Genomic DNA, 27,823 nt, shown 5'->3' on the forward strand with positions numbered 1-27,823 from the left:
GTCCAAATTCACCCATTCTTCTCTGTTGAACTCCTGGAGAAGTAGGCTACTCATCACACATGTCACACGATATACACGATAGAGCCTTTTCTCAGCTTTTAAACGGTCCTAGCTAGCCACTATTTTCTGTGATAAACAGTTCGCGAGAAAAATAACTTCAAGAGATTTAATAATTATTATCTGCGCCCATCTCCACATCCATTTGTCTCGGTGGAATATCGTAGGCCTACACACTCTTCACGCAACACATGACAAACCATATATCAGAATAAACAGCAGACCTTACCGAACACAAAGGTGTAATGCCCGTGTTAGCTGTTCCAGAGTAATCCGGTTTTGAAATAAATTGTAGCAAAATTCAACATGGTCTTTCGGCTTTAAGCATTTCTTAAAACTGAGCTGTGCTTACATCGCCTAGATATAATTATTAGAATCAGAGAATATACAGGCAGCTCACGGTTAAGAGTTTGTGAATGTAGCCTTAATTATTTCTTTTCACAAAATGCTAAGCATGCATACACGTTTCTTAAAACTGAGCTGTGCTTAAATGGGTCAATGCATGATTTCATAACAGACCAAATAGAAAAGAAATGTTAAATGTTAAATATAGCCTACATATCTGTAGCCTACATATTAAAATCAGATTACGTAGGCTACACAGTATAGTTAGATCAAGTTGGACAGTACATTTTAATCATGGATAGTAGTTGGACAGTAGCACATTTTAATCATTTTATATATCTAGTGGCTGGTGAAAGAGTTGAGTGGCTTTTTTTTTGGGGGGGGGGGGTAGTGGGTAGTGTCCCCACCAAAGCTCAGACCAAACCTACGCCCTTGGTAGGATCCTCAAGAAGTTTGCAAGTGTGCATAAACCTACTATTCGGCCACCCCTAAACAATGCTCACAAACAGAAACGGTTGCAGTTAAGTCAACTTTATTTATATAGCGCATTTCATACACAGAGATCATTCAATTTGCTTTACAAAAGCAAACAGGAATAGCTGATAAAAGCATAAAGGGCAAATAATCAGTTTAAAAAGTATAATAATAAAAACTAATAATAAGAGGAAGAAAACATAAAACAGACAAGGTAATAGCACATAAAAGCATAAAAGGGAAATAATTGAAAAGCGTTAGAAAGTAATAATTAAAACATTAAAAACATAGAATGATTATAATAGTCAAAAACCCAGTGTACAGCACTCTATGAAGATTCTTGAAGTAGTTCCAAACTGTCCTCGCACACATATATTTATTTCCTTTCAGGGCCAAAATGGCCGACCACAGGGCTCAAGTCCCCCTCATGGAGTATTAACCAAGGGGGCAGGCGAATTCCCGGAAGTAGAAGAATCGACGTAGGCTGGAGGGACCACCTTTCTGCTAACTCCCATAGAAGTCCATTCATTGTAGGATTTTTTTGAAATACCATAACTTCATATAACATATATCCTGTGCCAATATTGTAGCTTCTGTGTAATCCACATAAACACTACAAAGGCAAAACAGACTCCACTACCTCGTCCGTAACATTGGTTACCCGTAAGAAGAACGGTTAGCTTGTTCGGTTGGAGGGAAGCTAGCTTTGACGTAATCTCTCTTTCGCGCCGTAGGGAGATAACCGTATTGTTTGGATAAGAAGCTCAGTCCACCTTACTGTCTGACGGTAACTCATAAGCAAAACCTAGCATACACGACCGTATGTTAAGGTAAAGCTTTACACAGAGGGAACCTAATAATAATAAAAAAGTAAACCTAATTTTTTTTAAAAAGGGCACTAATCATTTCAGAGGTTTTCGATGGATTGACCGTAGGTCGGAAAAGTGGAAAGAAGATTAGCTTCAAGGCTATAACTTTGTTTTGTTTTAGCATGACTGTTTTTGAAGATGATCATGTGTGGTAGCTTCAACATTAACTCGACTTGGTGAGGATGATAATACATAAATAAATGTTTAACTTTGATGACTTTGAAGGCGAAGGAAGTGTGAGAAGAATTTCTGTGTATCTATCATATGAGTTACAAGATTCAGTTTGATGGCTAACGTCACGAAGTTAAGTGTGAGTCTGCGCAGTACTGGGGGGACCAACTGAAAAATCGTTCTATTTGACTCCGTGCCCTCCCATTGAAAACGACGGAGTCTGTTCGTCCATTTCTTTTACTGTCTATGGTATTAACACCCAAATAGTTAACACTCAGTTTCAGAGAAACCCGGTAAAGCTGCAACTCTCCAACTAATCAAAATACCCATTTGATGTTATGATGCATGATTTGATGATGCATTTGGTGGTTAGTTGATCAGAGACTATTTTTTTCAATAATTTTGCCAATAAAAGGTATATTGGATATGGGCCTGTAGTTGTTTAGCATGGTGGCATCTAAGTTATTCTTCTTGAGAAGGGGCTTTACAACAGCTGTTATTAGGAAATGTGGCAGACAGTAATGATGTATTTACAATGTGAAGCACATCTGCTGCTATGAGGTGAAGAACAGATTTGAAAAAACTGGTACAGTAGGTAGAGTGTCTAAGCCACATGTGGAGGAGTTGATGTTCTGGACAGTTTTTACAAGAGTTTCATAGTCTATCAAACTAAACTCTGACATCAAATTAAGTTCCCCTTCCCTTGAAGCTGGACGTTCCAGATGTTGAGCAAGTTGTTGAGAAGATAATGTTCAGTCTGATTTTCTCAATTTTGCCTTTGAAAAAAGATGCAAACTCATTGCATTTATTAGTCGAGACAAGTTCAGATGCTAATTGTGAGGGGGGTTTGTTAACTTAAAAATATTAGTTATTTGTACTTCTAATGATGATGATATTTGAGAAGAAAGACTGTCTTGCTTTGCATATTTCAGAATTATACATGCAGACCATGTCTTCATGGATTTCATGGATCTGAAGTTTGTATTAGAGCCATTTTCTTTCGGTCTTCCTACACTCTCTTTTTCAGGATTTTAACCGCTGGATTTTGTTTCCATAGTGCTTTCTGCTTGTCCTTAACTGTCTTGAATTGTAATGGAGCAATATCATCCAGTGGGCTCAGGAATACAGGAAGACTAATTTTCTAGTTTGTTTAATAAAATTCAAATTATACTCTTAACAGTTTGACTTAAATTATACTGACTGTCATTTGCATCAACTATTTAGGAAAATCTGAGAAAAATGTAATTTGCAAAATATTTTGGAACGCAGTCTACAGTGCAGTAAACTACAGTACAGTGTTCTGCAGTCTTTAGAGCAGAGTGAGTCCAGTACAGTGTTCTGGAGTCTTTAGAGCAGAGTGAGTCCAGTGTTCTGGAGTCTTTAGAGCAGAGTGAGTCCAGTACAGTGTTCTGGAGTCTTTAGAGCAGAGTGAGTCCAGTACAGTGTTCTGGAGTCTTTAGAGCAGAGTAAGTCCTTGGGAATTCTTGCGTGTTGTACGCAGGAATTCGTTGATCTTGTCAACACACTCTTTCAGTTCCCCCCTGTCCATGTCAGGAAAGTGATGCCTCAGTGTAGAAACCACGAAGGTCTTCACATTTTGAGGCAGTGCTCGTTTACCTCTAGAACCATCCCAGTTTGTGGTCTTGCTCCATGCCTGGTAGTTCTCCTCCGAGATAATGTGTCTGAAGAGCAGGCATCCATATCTGCCCACTTGGCCGAAGCTCATTTGGAGGAGTCTAACATGGTCTTCTGGTCCAACATCACGCAAGCTCACGTCTGCCCATTGACCAGTCATTTGGATGCTGTTTGTTAAGGAAGAGGAAATGGCCGATGGAGACATCTGACAATCTGAAGAATCTAATTCCGGTGCAGGTGTTGAGGCGCGTCTGGGGATTGATCTCGCAGGCGTAGAGTTAACCATACGTAGAACCGAATGCAGTTCTCCTATCCCAGCTCTCATCTCTTGCATGAGCAGTCCCCTCTGATTGGCCTCTCTCAGCCCCTGCATCTCTTTTCGGAGGTTGTCTGTCTCCGCTCTGCTGGCTGACAGGTCAGCTTTCAAACTTGCATTCTCAGCAAGCAGTTGAGCTACTCGAGCTCGTTCCGATGTAAGATCCGCTGTCCTGGCGGCTAGGCGGCTTTCCATATTAGCCATCCAGCCCTTATCGTCCCACAGCCGCACCTTGGAAACAGCTGCCTGTATTTAAATGGAGAAAAATCATGAGTCATGGCTTAGTTTAAGCAAGGATGCCTGACTTGTTGGCTATTATATACTTGTAGACTATACAGGATAACACTTACCGATTTTTTTGCGACGAGACGCTTTGCTGTGCCTTGCTGCAAAGATGATGCTGGCGGAAGATCCAAACACACATGATCAAAGTTAGGCCTACTTAAATTGTCTGGTATTAAGTTGTCAATCAAATTACCTAATCAACATGCACTCTCCACTACTTACCATGTATTGCTGTAATGTTAGAAAATGTGATGGAACAATTGTAATGGCTTTACAAGTTACCAGAACACATGGTAAAGACCAAAGAAATTAACTGGCAATTACAATGATTACAATGAACTTGCCCGTATAATCAACTATTAGTATGAACAACATTTTAACAATATCTAAATACATTGCATTAATGTTTTTAAAAAAAAAATATGTCAAATATTAAAACAAACATAATATCTAGCCTACTCTTCTGGCAAATGCAAAACTATAGCTTTGATTTAGGCCAGGGCCATTAAATTAGTTTGTAATGGGGGCCAGTTCATGAAAAGCATCACAACTGAGAAATGCGGCTTGAAATATGAGTAGAGATGCACCGATATGGAATTTTAGGGCCGATAACGATAACCGACATTTATTGGTTTGTTGTGGCCGATACCGATACGATAACCAATAATACTACTCTTGAAAAGAATTTGTGAAAAGTGATTTGGGGAAAACATTTAATAAGCATAATTTTATTGCAGTAATTTTACCTACCACCAAATGATGGACAGAACTCATAATAGTCCTCAATAGTACGGCAGTCAACAACATAACAGTAGCCTAGCCCTACAGTATGTGTGGCTCCTTTAAGTGAACCTGACGTCAGTGAATTGAGAGTGAGTGGCTAGAGAGTTTGAATCGTTTTCATTTAGGACTAAACGCTCATAAACGGCTCAGCTTAGAATAAGCTACAGTATAGCGACCAAATCAGAGTTTGTGAGGGAAACTTAGGTTTAGTTTCAACTGCGGGTAACTAAATAAATCTGCACTCCTCAGACTGTATCTTATGTCCGTCTACTCTGTTGCGCACAACCTGCTGCAGCAGAAATGAAAGGCGTTAGCCCCGAAGGTTTTAATAACTTATTATGATGACCTGTCTGGAACTGAAGCACGAATGGTTAGCATATTTCTAGGTAATAATACAAAACCCAAGCTAAAGTAATGCAAATATAATACTAAAACACAACTTAGAACTAGGCCTACTCATGTACTCGTCCCACTAACGAGTTTGTTTATTTGTTTCCCCGACCAGCGCGGTAAAGTGCAAACACACCAGCACAAGACGGCTCTAGATAGGGCTGAGCTCCGCTCTGTTAAGGTTAAATGGCGGATCATTCACGAGAGGATTTTGAGATGCACAGATTCCCAAATGAACGCATATCCACAGATTTTGTTAGAGTGGTAAAATACATTCACACCGCTGACATTATATTGAGGAAAAAGTATAGCCAACCAAGCTCAAGTAGGCTAGCTCAGTGTAGCCAGACGGACCTTACGTAGGCCTAAATTAGGACTTTAAAAAATATCGGCGCAAATTATCGGCCAGAATTCTGTTATCGGACCGATAATAATATTTTCATTTTTTCACTTATCGGCTAATAATATATCGGCCGCCGATCAGGGGCGTAACTATCGGTAAGCAGGGTACGCAGTTGCTTACGGGCCCGGTCCAATCAGGGGCCCGCATCACACTGAAATGCATGATTGACGGCCGGGCCCCCTATCATCACTCGCGACCGGGCCTTTCACTGTAAAACGTTCCCTCTAAGAATGTCATCTGCCTACATAAATACATGTATAAAGTAATTACGCAAATTTACTGGAATAAATTGTGTCAACAACATATTTTACTGATCATTAAATACATGTTTGTTTCGAATTAGGACCGGGAATTGTGGGATATGGTAGACTAAGTGAACCGGCTTGCGTTCAAAACCGTATTGTTGAACTTGAGACAGAGAATGGAGTCGTTGTCAAATTACAAACACAAAAGTGGCTTGAACCCTTGTAATCTAACCCTTGTTCACTTCTTATGCTCGTTATGCACTTATGGGGTTAAGTAAATTAGCATTTATTCATTCTATAGTTCATGCTACGATTATCTTTGTTGGACCAAACCAAGTGATAAATAAACGTGTTTGCGTTTGGGAGCAATGCATCTTTTAAAGTTATTCATTAGCCTTCAGGTTAGTGTAGAATAATGATGCCTATTTGCTTCACCCATTGGCCATTTTAATGGTTTAAAGTTTAAGTATTCTCCATCAAGTAGACGCATGCAAAGATGCAACATATTAGCTGTCTAATATTGTTCATGTTAAGGACATTGGAGAAAATATGCTTCCAGCTGCATAAACCTATGCTACTTACCATTTTTCCTAACAATTTGATTTGAATTTTCATATTTCGGACGCACCTATCTGCGCTCACGCACAGGAGAGGCTACTTTTGCTTTCTAAGAACGTCAAAATTACGTTATTTTGGAAGGGGGGCAGCTCAGTCGAAGAGGGCAGACAGTAGTGTAGCCAGAAATGTTGAAATGGGTGGGCACATAAAAAAAACGGGTGGGCAAAGCCAATTTGATTGAACATAAGAGGGGCCTAGATTAGATACACCATACAAACAATGATACAATGATAGGCATGTTATATTTATGACATAAAAGTGGAATTTATTGAACGCATTTGATCAGCTGACAAATTACGCAGAAACATTTTCAACTGGAGCAAAACAATGCATGAACGTAGCTTCAGCGCGTTGCATGATACACAATTGAGACAATAGATTGGCCATATTGGACAACTGCAAAGCCTTAGGCATGTTAAATTTATGACATGAAAAGTGGAACTTATTGAACGAATTTCATCATAGCTGCATGCTACCTTTATGACATAAAGAGGGGAATATTAACGTATTTCATGACAGCTGACAATTACGCAGAAACATGTTAAACAGAGCTGCCGACTGTTCGCGATTTGACTGATTCTTGAGCTCTTAGATGGTGAATGTTAACGAAGGAAAGCCCTCTATTTTGACGGGCATGACTGACAAGTATACAGTAGGTATAGGCTTTTGCTATGTTCCTGGCTAAATGAACACGAATGATTTATCATTAACGCAATTTCATATTGTCACGCAGTCTTTTTTCATGTGTTACGTGCGCCCTCACCAGTATTTTTTTGTTGTTTTTGTGGTGCACGTACTCCTGATATTGTCAGACATGTCATCGCTTATATGCTGTGTCTCAATGATCTTATCCTGTCCTATTCATGTTAGACTACTCGTGGACATTACATGCTGTAGTAGGGGGGCCCGCCTTGATAATCCTGCATACGGGCCCGGTGTTGGCACGTTACGCCACTGCCGCCGATATATCGTGCATCCCTAAATATGAGTAATCACATTAACAGCTGTAGATACAATGAAGTACAACAGCAGCAATATGGGTGTTCAAATGTTGTATTTTGTACATAACACCATCATTAGCCGGTTGTTGGTTAATATGGCTAATGAAATCTGTGATAACAGATTAATAGTAATGGAATCCGCGGCTTTGCACAGCTAGGTCCAAGATTTCCAGTGACTACAAACAGGATTCAAACACTGTTCAGGTGAATTAAATGTGTAATGAATTATATTTGTTACATTTGACGTTCCCACCATTTAAATGAGATGACCGTGTTCCAGTGTTTCCTCTAGGTTTATTTTAGCAGTGGGGGCAGGCATAGTCATAATACCCTAATAATAACCCGGGGGTATCTCCCCGGGATTTTTTTTCTTTTCTGTGCGGTTCTTTTGTGTTCAGTTTTTGTGTGCAGATCTCAGAGCCTAGGCTGCCTACAGATGCCCTTATGGGGCGGGCAGCTAGCGGATCGTTAGGAACCATTACATGAAGGTAATCATTTATGTTTGGGTCTTTTTTGGGCCTGCAATCACTGATACAACCTTTAATACACTTGTCAGTGTATAATATTGAGTTTGGTATCATCTGAAAGAGTACATAAGAGTACCTTTTATTCAAGCACAACATAAGAGTACCTTTTATTCAAACATTACACTAGAGCTCTTTGAACCAACAAAAACTCAACATTTTCCACAATTTCCGCCTAAACTATACACTATCTTTACGCCCTGGGGCATCAGAGAACATTAAAGACACAAAAGACAGACACTGAAATACTCTCAGGACTCCAAGGATTCAGGAAATGTATGCTTTACCCATACTACTTCATTGTTGAATGTGATTTCAGGGCTAAACTAAGAAGGATGACTTTGGCCAAAATTCCGCACATGGAACTTGGTTTCTTAGATGTGTAATTGTGTTTCTATAGACCCTTTCAAGAGAGTTCCATTATCAGCATCATAGTTGGCCCCACAAGGCTTCCTTTTTAACATTCCATATGTTATCTTAATGCAGAGGAAGTAAATTGGGAACCAAATAGAACGTTCAAGCATTGTTTTTGTTTTTATTGTTGAAAGGGTCTATTGTCATGCCAAGTGTAAATACATGAGTGCACTGTAAATGTAGAAGGAACAGAGGCGCACTCAAGGGCTTGATACTCATACAAATATGTATTGAGAGCCAAGGTTATTACAATAAGTCTACAGACCAAGAACTGGGAAACAAACGTTTTGGGCTTAGCCCATTATCAATGGAGTACTCCTAGTGTTAAGATAAAAGGGTTTGTGAATACAGCCCCTGATAATTAAAGTATTGCCATTTCATTTTAACCAACTATATACACAAACATAAGCAAAAAACATCAAAATATGTATTTTTGTATAAAATGTCTTTATTTTGAAATAAATGATTGGTAGAAAACAAATACATAGATTAAACATTTTTTACTAATTAAATCATACACAAAACTTTTCCACACTGGGGACATTTATAACTCTTCTCTTCTTTGTGTACTAGCCCAGGGGTTTTAAGAACTGAACTGTGAATAAAGGTTTTCCCACACTGGACACATTTATAAGGACTGTTGTCAGTATGCGTACGGCTGTGGCATATAAGGCTATATAATATGTATTTGTGGTGTTTGAGGTATTTGGCTATTGCAAACGCTTTTCCACACTGGACACATTTATGACATTTGTGAAGAAGCTTTTCCGCACTAGACACATTTATGAGGCTTCCCTCCAATATGTGTAAGCATGTGGCATTTCATGTCTTGATATGTTCTAAAAGCTTTTGCACACTGGACACATATATGAAGAATCTCTCCAGTATGTGTAAGCATGTGGCGTTTGAGATCTTGGGATGTTCCAAAAGCTTTTCCACACTGGGAACATTCACGAAGCTCCTCTTTAGTATGTGTAAGCGTGTGGCGTTTGAGATCTTGGGATGTTCCAAAAGCTTGTCCACACTGGGAACATTCATGAAGCTCCTCTTTACTATGTGTAAGCATGTGGCGTTTGAGATCTTGGGATTTTCTAAAAGCTTTTCCACACTGGGAACATTCATGAAGCTTCGCTTTAGTATGTGTAAGCATGTGATTTTTAAGACCTTGGGATGTTTTAAAAGCTTTTTCACAGTGGACACATTTATGAGGCTTCTCTCCAGTATGTGTAAGCATGTGGCGTTTGAGATCTTGGAATTTTGCAAAAGCTTTTCCACACTGGACACACTTATGAGGCTTCTCTCCAGTATGTATACGCATGTGGCTCTTCAGTTGCATATTTTTTGAAAAAACTTTTCCACACTCTAGACATTTACGCACTTTCTTTTTGCAGTATACGTCCATATGGATATTAAGAGTTGAAATGAGTTTAAAGCGCTTTCCACAAAGGACACATTTATGACGCTTCTTTGTAGTATGTGTAAGCGTTATGTGGTGTTTGAGAGTTCCATCTGTTGCATATACTTTCCCACAATGGGCACATTTATGACGCTTCTTTGGAGTATGTGCAAGCGTTATGTGGAGTTTGAGACTTTCATCTGTTGCATATACTTTCCCACAATGGGCACATTGATGTAGCTTATCTCCATTAGAAATTAGTGGAAAAGACTTCCCATACAGGTCACAGTTTTTGTTAGTGCTCTGCTTTTGTGCAACACTAGTGTGTATTTGCTGGTGTTTCTGAAGTTCAGTGAAGGCTGAGAAACTCTTCTTGCAGACTGTGCAGTGGTACAGCCCTCCTTGCAGCTGCAGGTTGAGTTCATCATTCTGTCCATGGATCTTCTGTTGCCTTAAGTGTGGGTGTTCTGATACACCTGGAAGAGTTAACATAGTTGCCATGTGAGTTAGAATCACCTGGAAGAGTATGGCCTTAGGATGACAAACACGTGTTCCACACTCAGCAATTTAACCTACACTCTAAAAAATTATCATTTTCTCAACCCAAACGCTGGGTCTAGTACTAGAGCACACCTTGTGGTGCAACCTGGACACATCGTCAGTGATGCTCCCGGGGTCATAGGGTGTTTCGGGTATTACATCAAACACCCTCACCCGGGCGACCCGGGGTCATTGTGTGGGGTTGTTTTTACTCATGTTGGTCAACATGCAATGGAAATCAGGACGGATTTTAAAAGTCCACCCAGAGACATACCCTTCGTGATATGAATGCCAATTTCGTTCAGCCTCAAGCAGGTTAGCTAACAATTGTCATTCATGCCAGCTGATGTTAGCTAACATTAAAGGAGAATTCCGGTGTGATATTGACCTAAAGTGTGTTGAAACATGATACTGAGTGTGAACGTATGTCTCATAGCTCACCTCGGCTTGTCCCCTGCACTCAGAAATCTGCCGCTAGTTAGCCAATGCTACCAACAGTGTTTCGTTGTGGTGCCTCGGGCATGAGCCTAGCCATGCAAATAAATCACTGTTTTACAGTGATTTACAGTTCAAAGTAGCTCCATACTTCATTGGTATACTTCCCAGGGCCTTGACATTTAAAACGAGACATGGAGAACTTTGAAAAAGTACTGGTAGATTATTTACAAGACGATTTATACAGACAGTACCTTAAGGAATTTTACCGTTCGACGCCATCTTGAATTTAGTCACGATAAGTCGAGCAACGAGTACGAACGAATAGGTATGATAAGGGGTCAGATTCCAAAAATAATTCAGTGGAAATGCATGGATTCCAGTTGCTGCTACTGAAAGTTAAGATATAAGCCCTGATCAACATAATTGTCAAGCGGGATCCAGGGGTGTGCTCCCCTGGGAGAAGATTTTGATAAATAGTCCTGATCGATTCTGGTGACTTGTGGATATAAATGGACATCATTCAGACATGAGATGTACAAACCCAATACAAGCCTATATTAGAGTAGCATCATTGTGTAGAGCACCAGGGGCTGTATTCACAAAGAATTTTAAGGCTAAAAGTAGCTCTTAACTGGCGAATTTATGAGCAACTCCTAAAAATAATGGGCGTGTCACTCCTAACTTTAGGACTCCTAATTCTTTTCACTAAAAGTAATTCACTAAGCATTTTAGACCTAAAAGTAGCACCTAAGTCTGGGACAGATTATAGGACAATTCCGGCGCAAAATGAACCTAGGGGTTAATAACACATGTGTACCGAGTTTGAACGTTCGCTGGGATTTATTTCATGCTAGTCGAATGTGACCAGTTTTATTGCAAAACGCTAATTAGCGTTTAACGCTAGCCTTCGGGGCACACGTACAGTAAAAAGAAATCACTATTTCTATACGACTAACAAGGCTCAAAATAGCAACACACTTACACAGTAGCATAATGAGGGTCTCTACATGTAAACCGAAGCATTGAGAACTTTGTAAGTGTACAGGCAGTTTAAGACATTAGCGTTCACGTCTGGTTACGGGTAGGCGATGTGAACTAAAATCAAACGTAATTTGCTCAATATAGGCCGATCAGAAATAATAACTCCGATGTAACACAACTTGTCTAGTGTACTTACTTAGTGGATGTCCATCTGGTCCCTCTGGTATGGATCGCCGCCTCCAATTTCTTTTCGGGACATGGAAGAAAGTTTCAACTACAGCCCTGTTTATCAATGAGGGGAAATCTTCAGACTCTACAAAACACTGCGTCTCTTGGGTGTCGCGATGCAACAGGTCCCACTCCATGCAACTCAGGCACTCTTCTTCGGTGGCCATAGCTTCACAATGTCCGCAGGTACACCACCAGTTTTCATAAGTGTGAAGCCGTGTGTGGCATTGGCTACAGGTAGCTCTCTCTCTTGTAGCCCTTTCACGGAGCTCCCGAAGCTCTTCGTCGGTATATTCCCGCTCGTAAAGATAAGGACGTCCATCAAACCGAAAGGGTTCATCCTCGATGTCTTCAAATTCGTTCAAATAACCTGCCATCTCTTATGTCTCCTGTTGCATTCAGTGCTTCTCTTATGCGCTCAGTGCTTTCTTTCGGCAACAACGTTTCACGCGAGATTCACTTCACATCCCAGAGTTCTGTTTTCCCAAGGCGCCTGCCTGTATGTGAACCAGACGTGAACGGTAATGTGTTTCTTTTTAATAAACTGCCTGTACACTTGCAAAGTTCTTAATGCTTCGGTTTATATGTAGAGACCCTCATTATGTTACCGTGTGTGGTATTATTTTGAGCCTTGTTAGTGGTATAGAAAGAACGATTACTTTTTACTGTACGTCTGCCCTAAAGGCTAGCATTAAACGCTAATTAGCGGTTTGCAATAAAACTGGTCATATTCGACTAGCATGAAAACAAATCCCAGCGAATGGTCGAACTCGGTACACATGTGTTATTAACCCCTAGGATCATTTTGCGCCGGAATTGTCCTTTAAAAGAAGTTGAGAGGACTCCTAACTCACTAAGACCTATTCACAAACTGCTTTTTGTGGCATTTCATGTCGCAATGTTTTAAAATCCTATGCGGCTACAGGAGCTTCCAATCGCGAGGAAACAATTTTGCATTGTAGGCTAACTGATGCAATAACGGCACCAACAACAACCAAAACTAGGCTACTCATTGTCAACATGTAAATTAAATGTAATGTTTCATTGTGAATCAAATTAAAATGGTCTCTTTGCAAACATAGGCCTAGGCATAGGCTATGGTGACAGATTAATTTAATAATGTTACAAAGATACTGCATCAATCCGTATGTTTCAATAGGCTACTAGGCTATTTGTTTTGCCTTACTCTTGATTCATTTCGGCTAACCCTTTTTATTCAGTTATTCATCATCTGTGATCTATACATCATTGTGTAGTGCACGCATTCTCAGACCTCTCACCTGTCACTCATCATCGTAAGGGAGGTGTTTGGAATCATTCCCGCGTTACAATCATCAGCCAATCAAGGTGGTCACTTCAGTCAAGCTTGTGCATGAGTAATGACGTCATCCATAGCAAGGAAGCCTCATTCTTAGTTTAGGAGTAGTCATTTTTCCTCACTAAGAGTAGGTCTGAAAGGCTTTGTGAATAACTTTTAAGAGAAAACTCCCAGCTAAAATATTTTAGTGCGATTTAGGAGTACTCCTAGTGGTACACTGTAGTACACTGTTAGACATTTCAGCAATTTCTACACTACTTTACTTTATATCACACAGTAAAATACTTTTAAATATTATTTCAGTAAGTTACTGTAAATATGGGGATTTTGCGTTAAAAGTGTGGTTAGTCACCAGGTTTTTTAAAAGTGTGGTAAATTAACAGTTTTTTAAAAATTACGGTAGTCTACGTCACCTGCGACCCCACACAAGTCAGACTCAGGTCGTTCCTACAGCCACTGTCTACAACGGATGCCGTTTCCCACTCGAGAGAGAGAACTGGACAAAAAGGTAAATCTACCGTAACAAAACAGACACAACCCTGTTCATAGTAGGTCTTTTCGTCAATGTTTGGTAAAATAGCAGCTATCGATATAATATGATACTGTCAATGTTTGGTAAAATAGCAGCTATCGATATAATATGATACTGTCAACTTTCTGCCAACAGAGTGAACAGACTTGCATCACATGACTTGGAAGCTAATGTTAACGTTTAGCCAATGTAAAAACTGTAGGGTGACTTTGGTAGTCTGTCCTAAAACCTAGATCTATATTGTCGGTTCCCGATGTTTTGTTAAAATTGGCAGCTGCTATGGCTATCTTTGCAGTGTGTTTTGGTTCATATTTAGTCTATCAAATTAAGTGTTGTTGACTGGATAGCACTGAATGGTTTAGTGTTGCATGTTAAGTGAGCCAGTAGCTAACAGTAGCAGGTGGTTACAGAGGGCAGGACCTCTAATGTTAACGGTCATCTGTCTTCACATTAAAACCCTAATGTTACACGTCTGCTTCGATCTGTCATCACATATGGTTGTAGGATGTCCTAAAGGGGATGTAAAAAGCTTCACCTTCATCATACTGATTATGTATCTAATACAATACTTTTTTCATCTGCTCTTGTGTAGATTCTTCTACTATACCGCTGTGTCAACGTTACTTCCGTGATTTGGGAAAATAATATTTTATACAGTCTATGTTCCAGCCTTGCCCTTACATTTAGATATGCCAGTGTGGAAAACCCACTCTCACAGAGGTAGAGTTGGAAAGGGTAAAACACACCTCACAGCACTCTTTCTCATGAGCAGCTGTCTTTGACATCACGCAAAATCTGTATAGGCTACTCAAGAAACTGTAGGCTAATGTGTCTCCATATGACGCGAGTTTCGGCGGTTTCATGGCCTCAACGTTGAACATACAAAACAGTGATACCTCTTCTCCAGTTTTGTCACTCGTTAATTTAAATCCATATTTAACATTTAATCGTCACTGTATTTTCTTTCTCGTTTCCACTAGGTTTCCTCCGAAGTTGTGGCTTTGTCTGAAGAGCATGCAGCAGAATCCTGTCCATCTGTCCTGACATCTGTTACTTTCTTTATAAGCTACTAGCGATCCATGCTGGTACTGACTAGCTAACTTCAACTTAGTTAGAAACGTTAGTTAACAGCTCCACGCCTCTCCAAATTTCACGAAACTATTAAGCTTCTTTTCAAGAAAACATAACGTGAACTCCGTCCGAGCTGGTCTATTTCGCGCAGACTGTAGCCTACCTTATGAATGTGCGTGTGTGACGTTGGGGACGCAAAACACAGCATTAGCAAAGCACAGGATAGACCTGTTATGTAGGCCTACAAAGCTAACAAATCCTGTGTCAGTTTGAATCTCATCTCCTCTATAGTATTTTAGATATTTTCAATAAGTTCAGTATTCACACCAATGCGCAACAATTCTGGAAATGGTTTGGAAAAATTAATGATGGAAAAAAGTTATTAATTGTGAAATTACGCAGGCTGGAATGCATGTCACGGACCACCTGCAATGACGCCGCGGACCACCGGTTGAAAACCCCTGGTCTATAGTAGGCTTTGATATCTATAGAACATTATAGCTTAATTTTCAGTGCAGGTTAGCTAGATGCAACTCCACTGAATTTCAGCATAACATTTTGAGTAGGCCTTGAAGTCAGCCTTTGTTCAAGTCAGATTATTTTTTTGGTTATTTTATTTTGGACAATGGATTTGTGGGTATTGAAGTTTATGTGAGCTGCGTGAAACACCATAGATATATATACTGACTAGATGTCGCCTTCTGCTTCTCAGCATGCGTCAACACCGCCGCCATCTTGGAGCGGGGATCTGAAGCTCTAAACTAGTTCTTCCGTATTGTCAGTGTTACCTATTTAGCGACGTTTGGCCTCCCCAGCGATAGAAAACCTTTTTAGCGATTAGCAACAAATTTGGAAACTTCTCACAATGATGGCAAACTCGGTTTCGTTGTTGAAACGTCAGAAAATCACCTTTCTCATGGCTTTTTCATTTGTGAATTAAGCTACATCTCGTTCGCCCAAAGCATTGACCCATGATTATAAAAGTAACAACTGGCGTATGTAGTAGCAGACCACGTTAAAGCACGGAAGTAAATGTTCTACAGATCTACAGCAACTTCTGGTGAGATTACAACTTACATGAGTCAACGAGACGAGAGGTATGTGGCCTCAACCAGAGCCTGTCTACGGAGAGCCTGTATACTTTCATTGTATCGAATCTGGTTGCAGTTCACTCATTGTTCCTCTAGGGGCCGCCGCTAGCTAGTGCAGAATGAATGGGAGCAGGGTAGGAATTTCACGGCGGCCACGACGGCCATGGCCGTCGTAGCCCCTTGCATTGGCCGTGAGGCCCCTTTGAAAATCAGAGGTTTACAGGCCACGGTGGCCTTGGTGCCCCCTTCTTTCAATATTCTGCTTTGCGTCCTACTAATAGCGATTTTTATTTAGCCTGTGGCCTGTCAAAATAATCTTAGCATTCACGGCGCAAATTAATTTAGTCTTTTACGCAGTGGAGAAAGTGACAGCGCAAGAAAGAAAGTGCGTCCAAATTCACCCTTTTTCAGTTGAACTACTCGTGAAGTAGCCTATTCATCACACAGACATCACAAGTATCACATGAAAGAGCTTTTTCTCAGCTTTTAAACTATGTTAGCCGATAATTGCTGTGTTGAACGGTTCGCGAGAAAAGTAAATAATATAATTCAATTTAATCATACATTCTACTGAAGGTTTTGCGTCCCATGATCTCCCTACCCATTCATCTCGGTGGAATACTTTACGAACCCTTCTTTTAACACATGACAAACCATATATCAGAATAAACAGGAGACCTTACCGAACACAAAGGCGTAAAGCAGTCCCCTGTACAGTTAGCCGTTCCAGAGTAATCCAGTTTTGAATTTGCAGTAAAGTTCGACATACATGGATGTCTCCAAATTTGGGCTTTTACATTGTTCCACATGATTTCATAACGGGCCAAATACAAAATAAATGTTACAAATATCGCCTAGATATTGGTAAATCAGAGGACAGCTGACTAAGAGTTTGTGAAAGTAGCCTTAATGATCACAAAATGCTAAGCATGCATCTAGGCTATTTGAGTTTCTTAAAGCTGAGCTGTGCTTAAATTGTTCAATACATGATTTCTTACATAACAGGCCAAATATAAAATAAATGTTATATATGGGTCAATGACGGATAAGGTTTTTCAACAGGCCAAATTTAAAATTCTAAAAATAAGAATTTCTGTTTCAATTGTTCAAACATTAAGAATGTTGGGTATATGAAAATCCATATTAAAATTTCAAGTAATGTGATTTTAGTGTTTTTTCATGAGAATTAATTGGTTGCGGCCTTAAAAAATGTCATGTGGTGCGACCATAGATTATCTTTAAATTAAATGTATTTCCTTAACATGCTTAAAAGTTTGTTTACAAGTTCTTAATAATATGAACTGTTTAGAAACAAAGTATTTACATTTCTTTACTTTTTGTGAATATTGGACTGATATTTTTGTTCTATACTATTATTGTCACCTTATAAAATACATTTAGAACCCTTATTTTTCCTGTAAGTTTTATAAAACTGATGGAAAAGTCTGAAAAATAGCATTGACTTAAACATACTATATGACTGATTAATAATTTAACCACAGAAATTTTATTTTTCATTTTGAATTTAACACAGTTATTGCTATTATTGGTTGCACCACATGATGAGTGGTCGCACCAAATGACTCAAGGATCTCATATTGTTAAAAATATAAGTAGAGAGATCAATAAACTGTTATATTTTCATTTCATGAGGGTAATATAGTGCTTGCAAAGCAAAAAAAAACAATTAAATAAAAAATAAAAGTTTTACACAAAGTAAAAGATTTTTAAGTTGCTAATGATGTTGAACATGTCCATATATTGGTAAAGGTATAAAAAGATAAGCTTTGTGAGGGCATTTGAAATATAGAAGGTGATGAAAACAAACACACATATAAAGAAACAAATAAGTGTAGACAGCTTAAGGGAGAAAAGGAGGTAAAAGCGTGTGAGTGATCGAGGGGATAAACAGAAGAAATTCAGGACGTAAAGTGAATGGGATTTAGCAGATGATTTTAAGAGATGGGGCAGGAGAAGATATTAAGATAGACAAAAGTGCAGGGTTGGATGGAAAGGAAGAGATAATAAAAGATAAAGAAATTAAAAGATAGACAGACAGACAGACTAACAATGGCAGAATGAAAGCTTTTTTGAGTAAAAGAGTGAGACATAGAAGTTAGGCTAACTAGATGGGGAGGCTAGAAGACAGACAGATGATGGATAAAGATAGATAGATAGTATGATAGATAGGTAGTGTGATAGATTAATAGTGTGATAGATAGCATGATTGTGTGATAGATAGTGATCTGTGATTGATAGTGTGTTAGTGGGATAGTTAGCGTGATAAATATATTGTGATAGATACAGCGATGAAGAGAGTAATAGGCCTAGTGTTTAACAGATAGAGATAGAGAGAGAGAGTGAGTGTGTGTCTGTGTGTATGTGAGAGAGAGAGAGAGATTGTGTGTATGTGTGTGTGTGAGTGTGTGTGTGTGTGAGAGAGAGAGAGAGGAGAGAGAGAGAGAGAGAGAGAGAGAGCGAGTGAGTGATACAGAAATGAAATGGGGAAGTTTTCAGAGCAAACAAACTTAAACAAAAAAAGATGATTAAACAAATGTGATGATGTTGCCCAATCATCACTAATAATATAACAAATAAAAAAAATAAAATAATGTGAAACAAAACAAAAATAATGGTAATAAAATCCTATATTACAGTGTTAACGCCCCTCACCGCCACATACATAGTGATAGCCTATTTTTATGATGTTGATAATAAGTGAAATATATCTTTCTTGCTGAACAGAACACAGTGGGAGGGATAAATGATTAATAAATGTACATTTACCAAAGTAAACTTACATGTAAAATTATTTTTATTTACATTTTTGTCATTATAATGTATCAAGAGTAAATGTAAACGTTTTTTTCTGAAATCTTTGAAAATGTACTCTGAATGTATACAAATTGATTCCATATAACACTAAAATAAATTGCATAGGCATATAAATCCTAAATTAAATGTAAAACCACACAAAAAAGCATTTTGTAATAGTCGCACCACATGATGTTTGGTCGCACCACATGACATTTTCAACTTGAGATCAAATTTACAGGCACAAAATTGACCACCTACTCATAACAAACTTGATTCCTCTAAAAGGTCACTAATTCATTTCTAATCAAAAAATAAATTTGAACAAATAAATTAATATTCATTGTATTGTTGAGGTCATACCACATGACGTCCAAATTTGGCAACTTCTTGCCAGCTGTTATTTAAGCTATGTTTTTCCAAATATAATAGATAATTATAAACTTGTTTGCTGCCCCAATGGGTGCCTGGCAAACTAGTTTATGAATGCAACTTAAGATCTTTGAATTAATTTTAAAATAAAAGTCTCAAAATGGCAGTTTCTTGATGGTTGCACCAGATGATATTTGATTAAGTTGACATCTTCGGACAAAGTTTGTTTGTATAATAGGATGGACATAAAAATAAAAAATGCTGTGTCATTTTCTGCAGAGCTACAAAACACTTTTGAAAAAATGCCAGATAGAGCAGAAAGCACATTTGAATAGATTCAGTGTAATTTTAAAGAAGTTTCCCGAACAGCAGTCATGGTCGGACAGTCGCACCACATGATATTTTGATACTTCACATAAGAGAAAAATTAAAAATACCTAAAGATTTTTCAAAAGGTAAAGTGGTTACAAATATGGGAGTGCTCCCACATATATATGGTGTGTCTTCAGGCATTCAAACCTTTTATAAACTTAAAAAATGCTGTTGGACAGAAAATCTAGACGTCTCGTCATTGACCCATATAGCCTATATATCTGTAAATATTAGATGATCAGATGATTTACAGTTCTATGTAATAGGTCATGGTTCATGTTTTTGTAATGTTTCATACAGTGATGCAGGTCTACTGCAGTGAATAGGCTAAATACAACTTTGATCATTTTTATAGCCTACTACTGTAGGCTATAGTTAACTTTGGCCTTGGTGGCCTGACATGTGGCCTTTGTGCCCCCCACCAAATATGCCCAACTGAAGGCCAAGTGGCCTTGCCCCCGGAATGGTGAAATTCCAAGCCTGAATGGGAGTCTATGGGGCTAGACGGGTAAAATGTATCTTTATTATCGTCAAAAGCTTAGTTTTCTCTAGACTCGACCATAAATACATGCCTGTCAGTTGGAACAACCCAAAAAACTTCTTTGCCTAGATGCTGTCTCGATTGACGCATTAAAGTTTTTGTCCTAAAAATGGGGGGTCGTCTTATTTTCGCGATATAGACAAAATCAAAAAAGGGAGAAAGCAGGGGGAAACAGTAGAGGGCGCCAACACGATAGGCAACTTAGTGACAGTGTTATGAATTAAATAAGCAGTAAAGTGCCGCCATGGAGAGGTCAAGAAATCATCTTGAGAAAAGCGCTTCAAAAGTTGGTCAAATAAACCAACACGTTCGAAACAGTTATGACGCCAACTTTAAAATTATGGTCGTGAATGAGGCGGAATCATCTAATAATTGTAAAGCTGCCAAAACATTTGGAGTCACAGAATGTAACGTTCGGAGGTTGTGAGGTCAAAAAGAACAACTAAAAAATGCCAACAGCCAAAGGAAAGCTTTCCGTGGACCTCAAAGTGGCAAGTTTGCAGAACTTGATGATAGAGTCTATGAATATGTGATAGAGAAACGTCGGGATGAGATGCCAATCACAAGAGAAATCATTCGGCTGAGGGCTCTGGAGATAGCCAAGGAGCTGAACATACCGACAAATGAATTCAACGCCAGCACTGGGTGGTGTACACAAATGATGCGGCGCAAAGGGCTGACACTGCATCATAGAACAAGCTTGGCCCAGCGCCTGCCCTCAGACTTTGAGGAGAAGTTGTCTTTTCAGCGATATGCTGACCAAACACTGGTGTTTTTTGACATGCCAACATCTGTCACTGTTGCCAAGAAAGGGGACAAATCAGTTATTGTGCGATCTACTGGAAATGTAAAAAAAAACCGAATCACTGTAATGTTGGCGTGTCTCGCTGATGGGACCAAACTCCCGCCTTATGTGATTTTGAAACGCAAGACTATGCCAAAGGAGACAATGCCAGCTGGCATTATCGTATGGGTCCAGGAAAAGGGCTGGATGGACACTGACCTGGTAGTGGACTGGCTCAAGGTAGTGTGGGGCAGGCGCCGCGGTGCGCTTCATAAGAAGAGAAATATGCTCGTTTTGGATGCATTCCGCGGACACTTGACAGCCCGTCAAAACTCAGTTGCGGAAAATGAACGGCGATCTAGTGATCATACCGGGGGGATGACAAGCCAGCTACAGGTATTGGATGTAGTCGTCAATAAGCCATTCAAGGATAATCTGCACAAGAGGTACACTGAGTGGCTCCTGTCAGGCGATCACTCACTGACGCCTACTGGAAAACTTCAGAAGCCAGCTGTGAATCTGCTCTGTACTTGGATCCTCCAAGCATGGGATGCCATAAGCCAGGAGATTTCATGGATTTAAGAAATGCTGCATATCAAATGCCCTTGATGGGAGCAAAGATGACATTCTGTGGGAGGGGCTCGTGGAGCATCATAGTGATGACAGTGAGAGTGAGCAAACAAACTCAAAGATCATACTTCTTGATTTCGCTTGCAAACTGACTGTTTTATGCGTTTACTAAACAAAGATTATGGAAATTAAACACCACTTTTCCATCAAAAAGCTTGTTGTAAAAGGCATAACTTGTTAGATTTAAGAACTAGGTTCGCTAGCTCTGTGTGTTATGAGCAAAGAATCTTTGGTTATGAGTCCCATAGAACAACACTGCCATCTACTGGATTAGAAAGTGTCAGCAGGCTACTTGTGGATCTGGGTGTCTTCTCTGGGCAAAGTTTGTCTCAAAAATATGTAATCCACAAATGCTGATCCACAAATGCGAAAACGAAAACTGTGTGTGCTGGTGATCCACAAATGCAAAATTAGATTTCACAAAGGCAATTTTCAGTTTTACAAATGCCATTTCATTTACAAATACACATCTACAATTGTGAAAACCAATTTACAAGTTACAAATATGATTTTGTTATTTGTGGATGTCAAAACACGAATGCAAGTCAAGAAATATTTGTGGATGTCGCCATCTACTGGATTGCGATTTCTGTATGCCGGTGAATTAAAGGAGGCCTATTTGCGTGTGGATTTGTGTGACTTTCATGTGAAGAACATCTCAAAAACACGTAACTTTGGAAAGCGAAGAATGCGTGTGCTGGTGATCCACAAATGCAGAATCACATTTCACAAATAAAATTTTCGGTTTTACAAATGGCTTTTTATTTACAAATGCACATCTATATTTGTAAAAATCAATAGATAAATCAAGAGCCACAAATATGATTTTTTTATTTGTAGATATCAAAACACATGCAAATCAAGAAATATTTGTGGATCCCCCTCTGCGCATGTACAAATATTATTGAGACAAATTTAGCTCCATATTCCTGTCACTTTAAGACGCCTGTCACTTTAAGACGTTCATGAGTAACACAGTTAAAAGGCTGCTGATGTGTGGATGCAATTCATAACGTTTTCTACATAGTTAAAATAAAGGTTCGTACTTCTCCTTGGGACAAGCACCTTTGAACTTTGGAAAACACCTTTCCATTTACATCGGGATTTTGCAAACATTCAGTGTCAGAGGCAATAAAATGAGCCCTTCAACGAAATTGACAAGCAGCTGTAAGTAGGCTAAGCATGCTAAATTCGACATCCAAACAGTTTTCTATGTTAGCTTTGAGATACTGCTTGATTGCATAACTTAACTTAGTTTAGTCTCTTCAATGTAGCCTACTATGTTGTGATAAGACCTTAGCAGAGTTAACTTCAATGTAGCAGTTTTGAACAAATTTGCGCAGCATGGTCACAATGCTAAGTGGATTTAATAGCAATTTACCCAGACGTCTTCTATGCAATGCTTCTATGTGGCAACAACAATCCTTCAACAATCGTGAATATTTTGTTAAATGCACATGCAGAGGAGGGGCAGCGGGCTATGAGAGAGAGCGGGGTGGGGTAAGGAAAGGCTGTGTGCGTAAAAAGCGCAGCTCAATTGCATTGCAAGGATTTGATCTTATGTTTAATTTAAATTAAATTAAATTAAATTAAATTAAACATTGAATAATAATCCGTGGTGGCTGATTTTGATTTCGTGGCGCCCCGAATAAAACTAGACAGGTACCTCAGATTAACATTGCTGTTTATTGTTAAACAGCAATTTTCAACCTCTGACTAGTTTTAGGCTACTTATTGTTAAATTGCAGTGAGCGGCAGCCAGCAGGGGAGGATTTGTCGGCAGAATTATTTAAAAAGCAACTGCAACTACATTGTGCGTCTGCCCTGATTCTCATATCGTGGCGGTATTAATTTAAACCGTGGCGGGCCGCCATGCTAACATAAACATAGAGGAAACACTGTCGTGTCTGAAAGGGAATCGTGTCTGAAAGATATATCTGAAAGGACTTACTTTCCAGCAGATTATCATCCTGCTCATCCTCCTCAATCTTGACCACAATCTCTGCTGGTGTCTGTAGTGTTTCAGCTCTAGATTCTGTATTGTCTGTATCGTCTGATTCAATTTTACAGTGAAGTTCTGCAAAGGGCTTTTCTTCTTCTTCATCTTTGACCGGACATGAGATCATATGACCATATTCCTCCTCTTTTATGTCTTCTTCGTTCACAATCAATCTCAGGTCAACCTGGTGCGTTTCAGTCTCGTTACAGCCAGAGCTCAGCGGCCTTTCCTCCATTTTACCCATGGTCCCACTGGAGGATCCAAAGATCCCAGGTACTCTCTTTCCAGACCCTTTCAACAAGAAAAACAAAAACAATGTGTAAACGTTCTATTTTGTTCCCAATCTACTTCCGCTTCATTAAGATAACATATGGAATGTTAAAACGGAACAACTATGATGTTGATAATGGAATTCTCTTGAAATGGTCAATAATAGAGTCCTGAAGCCATGACGTAACGTTGCCAAGGCATCAATTTCACTGGATCTAAACAAATCAATCTACAATTAGAAATCACCATAGCGGTGGCTTTCTTAATATATTTCAATCATTTTACAACGTTTCTAAGACATTAGTATATTTTTTGTACACTGTAGGAATCACATACTACAACATATATTCATACCAACACAATCAAATTCGTGACTACAGAGTTTTATTTTAGCATGGGTTTCCGCCGTAAAAGAGACCTGCATGTAACTTCACAGCATGCGGTTAAAATCCTTAAATTCACGGACGTGTTTTGGCTTTATTTTTTTGGCAAAAAACGTCGCTCTTAACAGCCACCAGCCTTTGAGAAGACGTGAAATATCCACTGGAATTTTGCTTCTTTCTATTTCACCTGCCAGGGAACCCGTGTTATGTGGCTAAGCTGCTGCCGAGCAGGTAAAACACGTTTAAATGGATATATTTATTTTTATTAGCTAGAAATGATGCCACATGTCTACATTCAATGCTATTTATGCCACTTCGAAAGTTTGTTTAGATCCAGTGATTCTGCCGTCATGGAAACGCTACGTCACACTTCGGGACTCTATCAATGCTGCACAAACAAATAGAATGTTGTAGGCAATGATGTCATAAAGCAGCATTACTGCTACATGAAAAAGAGGAAGATCCAAAGATCCAAGGTTCTCGTTTTCCTAATAAATAAATAATAAATGCTGCACAAACAAATTATACGTGTAGAGCAGCACTTAAATATACTAGCCCACTTACTACTTATAGTGTAAATTTATATTTTGCAGGATAGCTGCAAAGATGCTTGTAATCTGGCAGAAAGAAAAATATATATTCTAGCCTCTGTGACTATCAGTACATCACACAGTTATTATGATGAAACTACTGCGTCTCAGCTTTCCAAAGAGGTTAAGAATTTGATTATAGGTCAAACTAGGTGGGAACAGGCCTTTGAAGCAGGCGCTGTGCAATTTCAGGAAAAAAACTTGAAATTGGTATTGAAAACCAAGTGGTTAACAAAATGTAAATGGACAGAAAATTAAACAGGCACTAATATTCTATAATATTCTGTAAATGGGTCAATAGACTACTTACACATATTACTCTTTAAGGGATCCTACCTGGCCTCGAAGGCTTTTACTAGTAGGCCTACTGTCCTTCTAGTAGGCTAGAGTATGTTCCATACTGGGCTTATCCTTACCTTAAATAATAGATACTTTAAAAACATTTACTTAAGTGACATGCTGATTGGTTACTTTCACTGTTAGTTGAAGCGTAACTAGCGTAAATTACCTAGGGTCCATTTACGGTAGATAACAACTTCAAACCTCACCCTGTCTAGTCCAGTTAGCATCACTGTAACGTAAGAGCCCATTCAGTGATCATGCAAATAAACGGTCTTGCTCAAAACGCCACCAATTAACATAATTGTGCTCTCAATCAGAAGTTTGAAGTTAAAAGCCTCCAGTAGACAATGGGTTGTTTTTCCTCCGGAGTTATACTTTAGGCCTAAGTCATTTTCTGCTCAAATACCTAGGCTATACTTTTACTCGAGAGGGGGTTTCGAAAACTTCACAACTCTGCATTGCAACCGAGTCCACCTTACCAGGCGATGGTCGTATGTCATAGGTATGGTCCAAAGCAACACTAGCCGCAACAGCAAAACCAACATCTTCGTGCCCACAAGCAAGCCCTCGTGTTTCAGTTGACTCCGATCGAAAAATACAAGGCACCGCGTCTTTTTTAAGTCTGTTGAAACCGCCAGTTGTTTTAAACAGGTCGCTGCTACGAAAATGTAGGCTACAAACAACTGTATCATCCGAGATTTTAGACAGTGGCCCTTCAAATATCTTGGTGGCTTGCATCCACTTTCTCCGAAGTCCCACGTCGCGTGGGAATGTGTAAAAGCTCAAATAGGGCTGTGTTTGCTTATTGTTGGCACACAGAGGAACACAACACCACTGATGCGCCATTTTCAAAGCAGGGAGACGGCTGCCAGAGGTTTCTTCAGTTTCTTCTTCTTCTTCTTCTTCTTCTTCTTTTTAGGGTTTTATCTTCTTCTTCTTCTGTTTCTTGGCAGATGACTTTTTTGAAGTATACCGCCACCAACTGTACAGGAGTGTGTAATACCATGAACGTCATAAAGTCTAGGCTTATGTTAATTCAAAATAAACAAAACAAAAACAAAATAAAACAAAACAAAACAAACTCTTCTCATTATACCAGTATTATTAAGATAAATAAATAAAGCTTTAAGTCTCTCCCTTGTCATGGCCTTTTCCTCAAGTAGGCTATGTCATGAATTGAGTTCTCCCCTTCCATGTCCTGCCAGACCACTCTATTATCATTATACTTCTCACAAGTAAACAGTACATGCTCCACATCTTCATTGTCTTGGCACTCCATACATAAACCATTTCCCTTTCCTATTATCTGTAAAGTAGAATTCAAACCTGTATGTCCTAATCTAAGTCTGGTATAGACCACTTCTTCCCTTCTGTTTAAACTCAGTGATGTAACCCTTTTCCCTGCACATTCTTCTGAATTTTAGGGTAGCGTCCAGCCTTAAATTCTGTCTCCCATTCTCTTTGCCATTTTTGTATAATTTCAGATTTAATTATGGATTTGGCTTCACCCTTTCCCATTGGAACGTTAATTCCTATATATTTGTTTTCCAACATCTTTTTTGCAATCGTATCCGCCTCTTCATTTCCTCTGATGCCTATATGAGCTGGAACCCAACACAATTAAATTCCAACACAACACAATTAGATTCCAACACAATTGAACACTGATTCCAAGGCTCTTGAGCTGTAATAAGAAATATTTTATTTCAATAATTAAGTCATCCCTTGATGAATGACCTGTGTCTAGGCTATGTAAAGCTGCCATGGAATCTGTACAGATTACACTTCTCAATGGCTTAACCTCTTCAATTCACCTAAGGGCTGTTATTAACCCAGTCATTTCAATAGAATATACAGATAAACAGTTATTTAATCTATATCCCTCTCTTTTATTAAATTCTGGGATATACATTCCAATACCACAATGCCCATTTTGTGGATCTTTTGATCCATCAGTATATATATGAACATATCCATAGAATGATGTTTTTAAATATCCCTGGCAGTATGTTGCAAAACTTTGGGCATTTGGATACTCTTTTTTACCTTTCAGTAATTCACTGTTAACCTCTGGTGATGGGAGAATCCATGGGGGAACAGCACTTAAAACCAATGAAGGACTAAATTTTAGTTCTTTAATTCCATATTGTTCTGCTATACTGTTGATGTTCCAAACAAACCCTTTTGATTGTTTTTGGTACTCCCAGCAATCTCTAAGAACTGATATTGCTGGATTATTAACACTTCCCATCAGCCTAACCCAGTATGTTAGGGACAGCTTAATATACCTTAAACTGAATGGAGACTCCACTGATTCTATTAATAATGCACTTGTGGGGGTTGTTTTAATAGCTCCTAATGCAATTCTTATCGCTTTGAATTGAATTCTCTCAAGTTTCCTTAGAGAAGTCTTGCATGCTGAACTATAAACAACACATCCATAGTCTATATTAGATCTTATTAAAGCTTTATAAATGTACAGCAAAGACTGTTTATCTGCACCCCAACACTGTCCAGTGATCATCCTCATTAGATTTAGAACCTTTTTACATTTTGTTTCAACATGTTCTATATGATACTTCCATGTAAGTCTTTCATCTA

The 27,823-nt window shown here is 39.0% G+C and overlaps 1 protein-coding gene across 2 annotated transcripts; it reads right to left on the reverse strand.

Moving 5' to 3' along the window:
- Positions 1–942: 942 nt before the first annotated feature.
- Positions 943–26,106, reverse strand: LOC143121098 (uncharacterized). Of its 2 annotated transcripts, XM_076281496.1 has the most exons (4): positions 25,702–26,106; positions 23,590–23,928; positions 4,218–4,267; positions 943–4,113 (listed from the first exon to the last, which is right to left on the reverse strand). In XM_076281496.1, the coding sequence occupies exons 1-4, from the start codon at positions 26,066–26,068 to the stop codon at positions 3,373–3,375; spliced, it is 1,497 nt and encodes a 498-aa protein (XP_076137611.1). In that variant the 5' UTR covers positions 26,069–26,106; the 3' UTR covers positions 943–3,372. The 2 variants fall into 2 exon arrangements, with proteins under 2 accessions (XP_076137611.1, XP_076137605.1); XM_076281490.1 differs by lacking the exons at positions 943–4,113; positions 4,218–4,267 and adding an exon at positions 8,929–10,402.
- Positions 26,107–27,823: the final 1,717 nt, after the last annotated feature.

The sequence above is a fragment of the Alosa pseudoharengus genome, unplaced genomic scaffold, assembly GCF_046254945.1.
Source record: "Alosa pseudoharengus isolate Yale_2024_CS ecotype anadromous, Long Island Sound unplaced genomic scaffold, YU_APseudo_1.1 YU_APseudo_1.1_scf_1, whole genome shotgun sequence".
Classification (NCBI taxonomy): Eukaryota; Metazoa; Chordata; class Actinopteri; order Clupeiformes; family Clupeidae; genus Alosa; species Alosa pseudoharengus.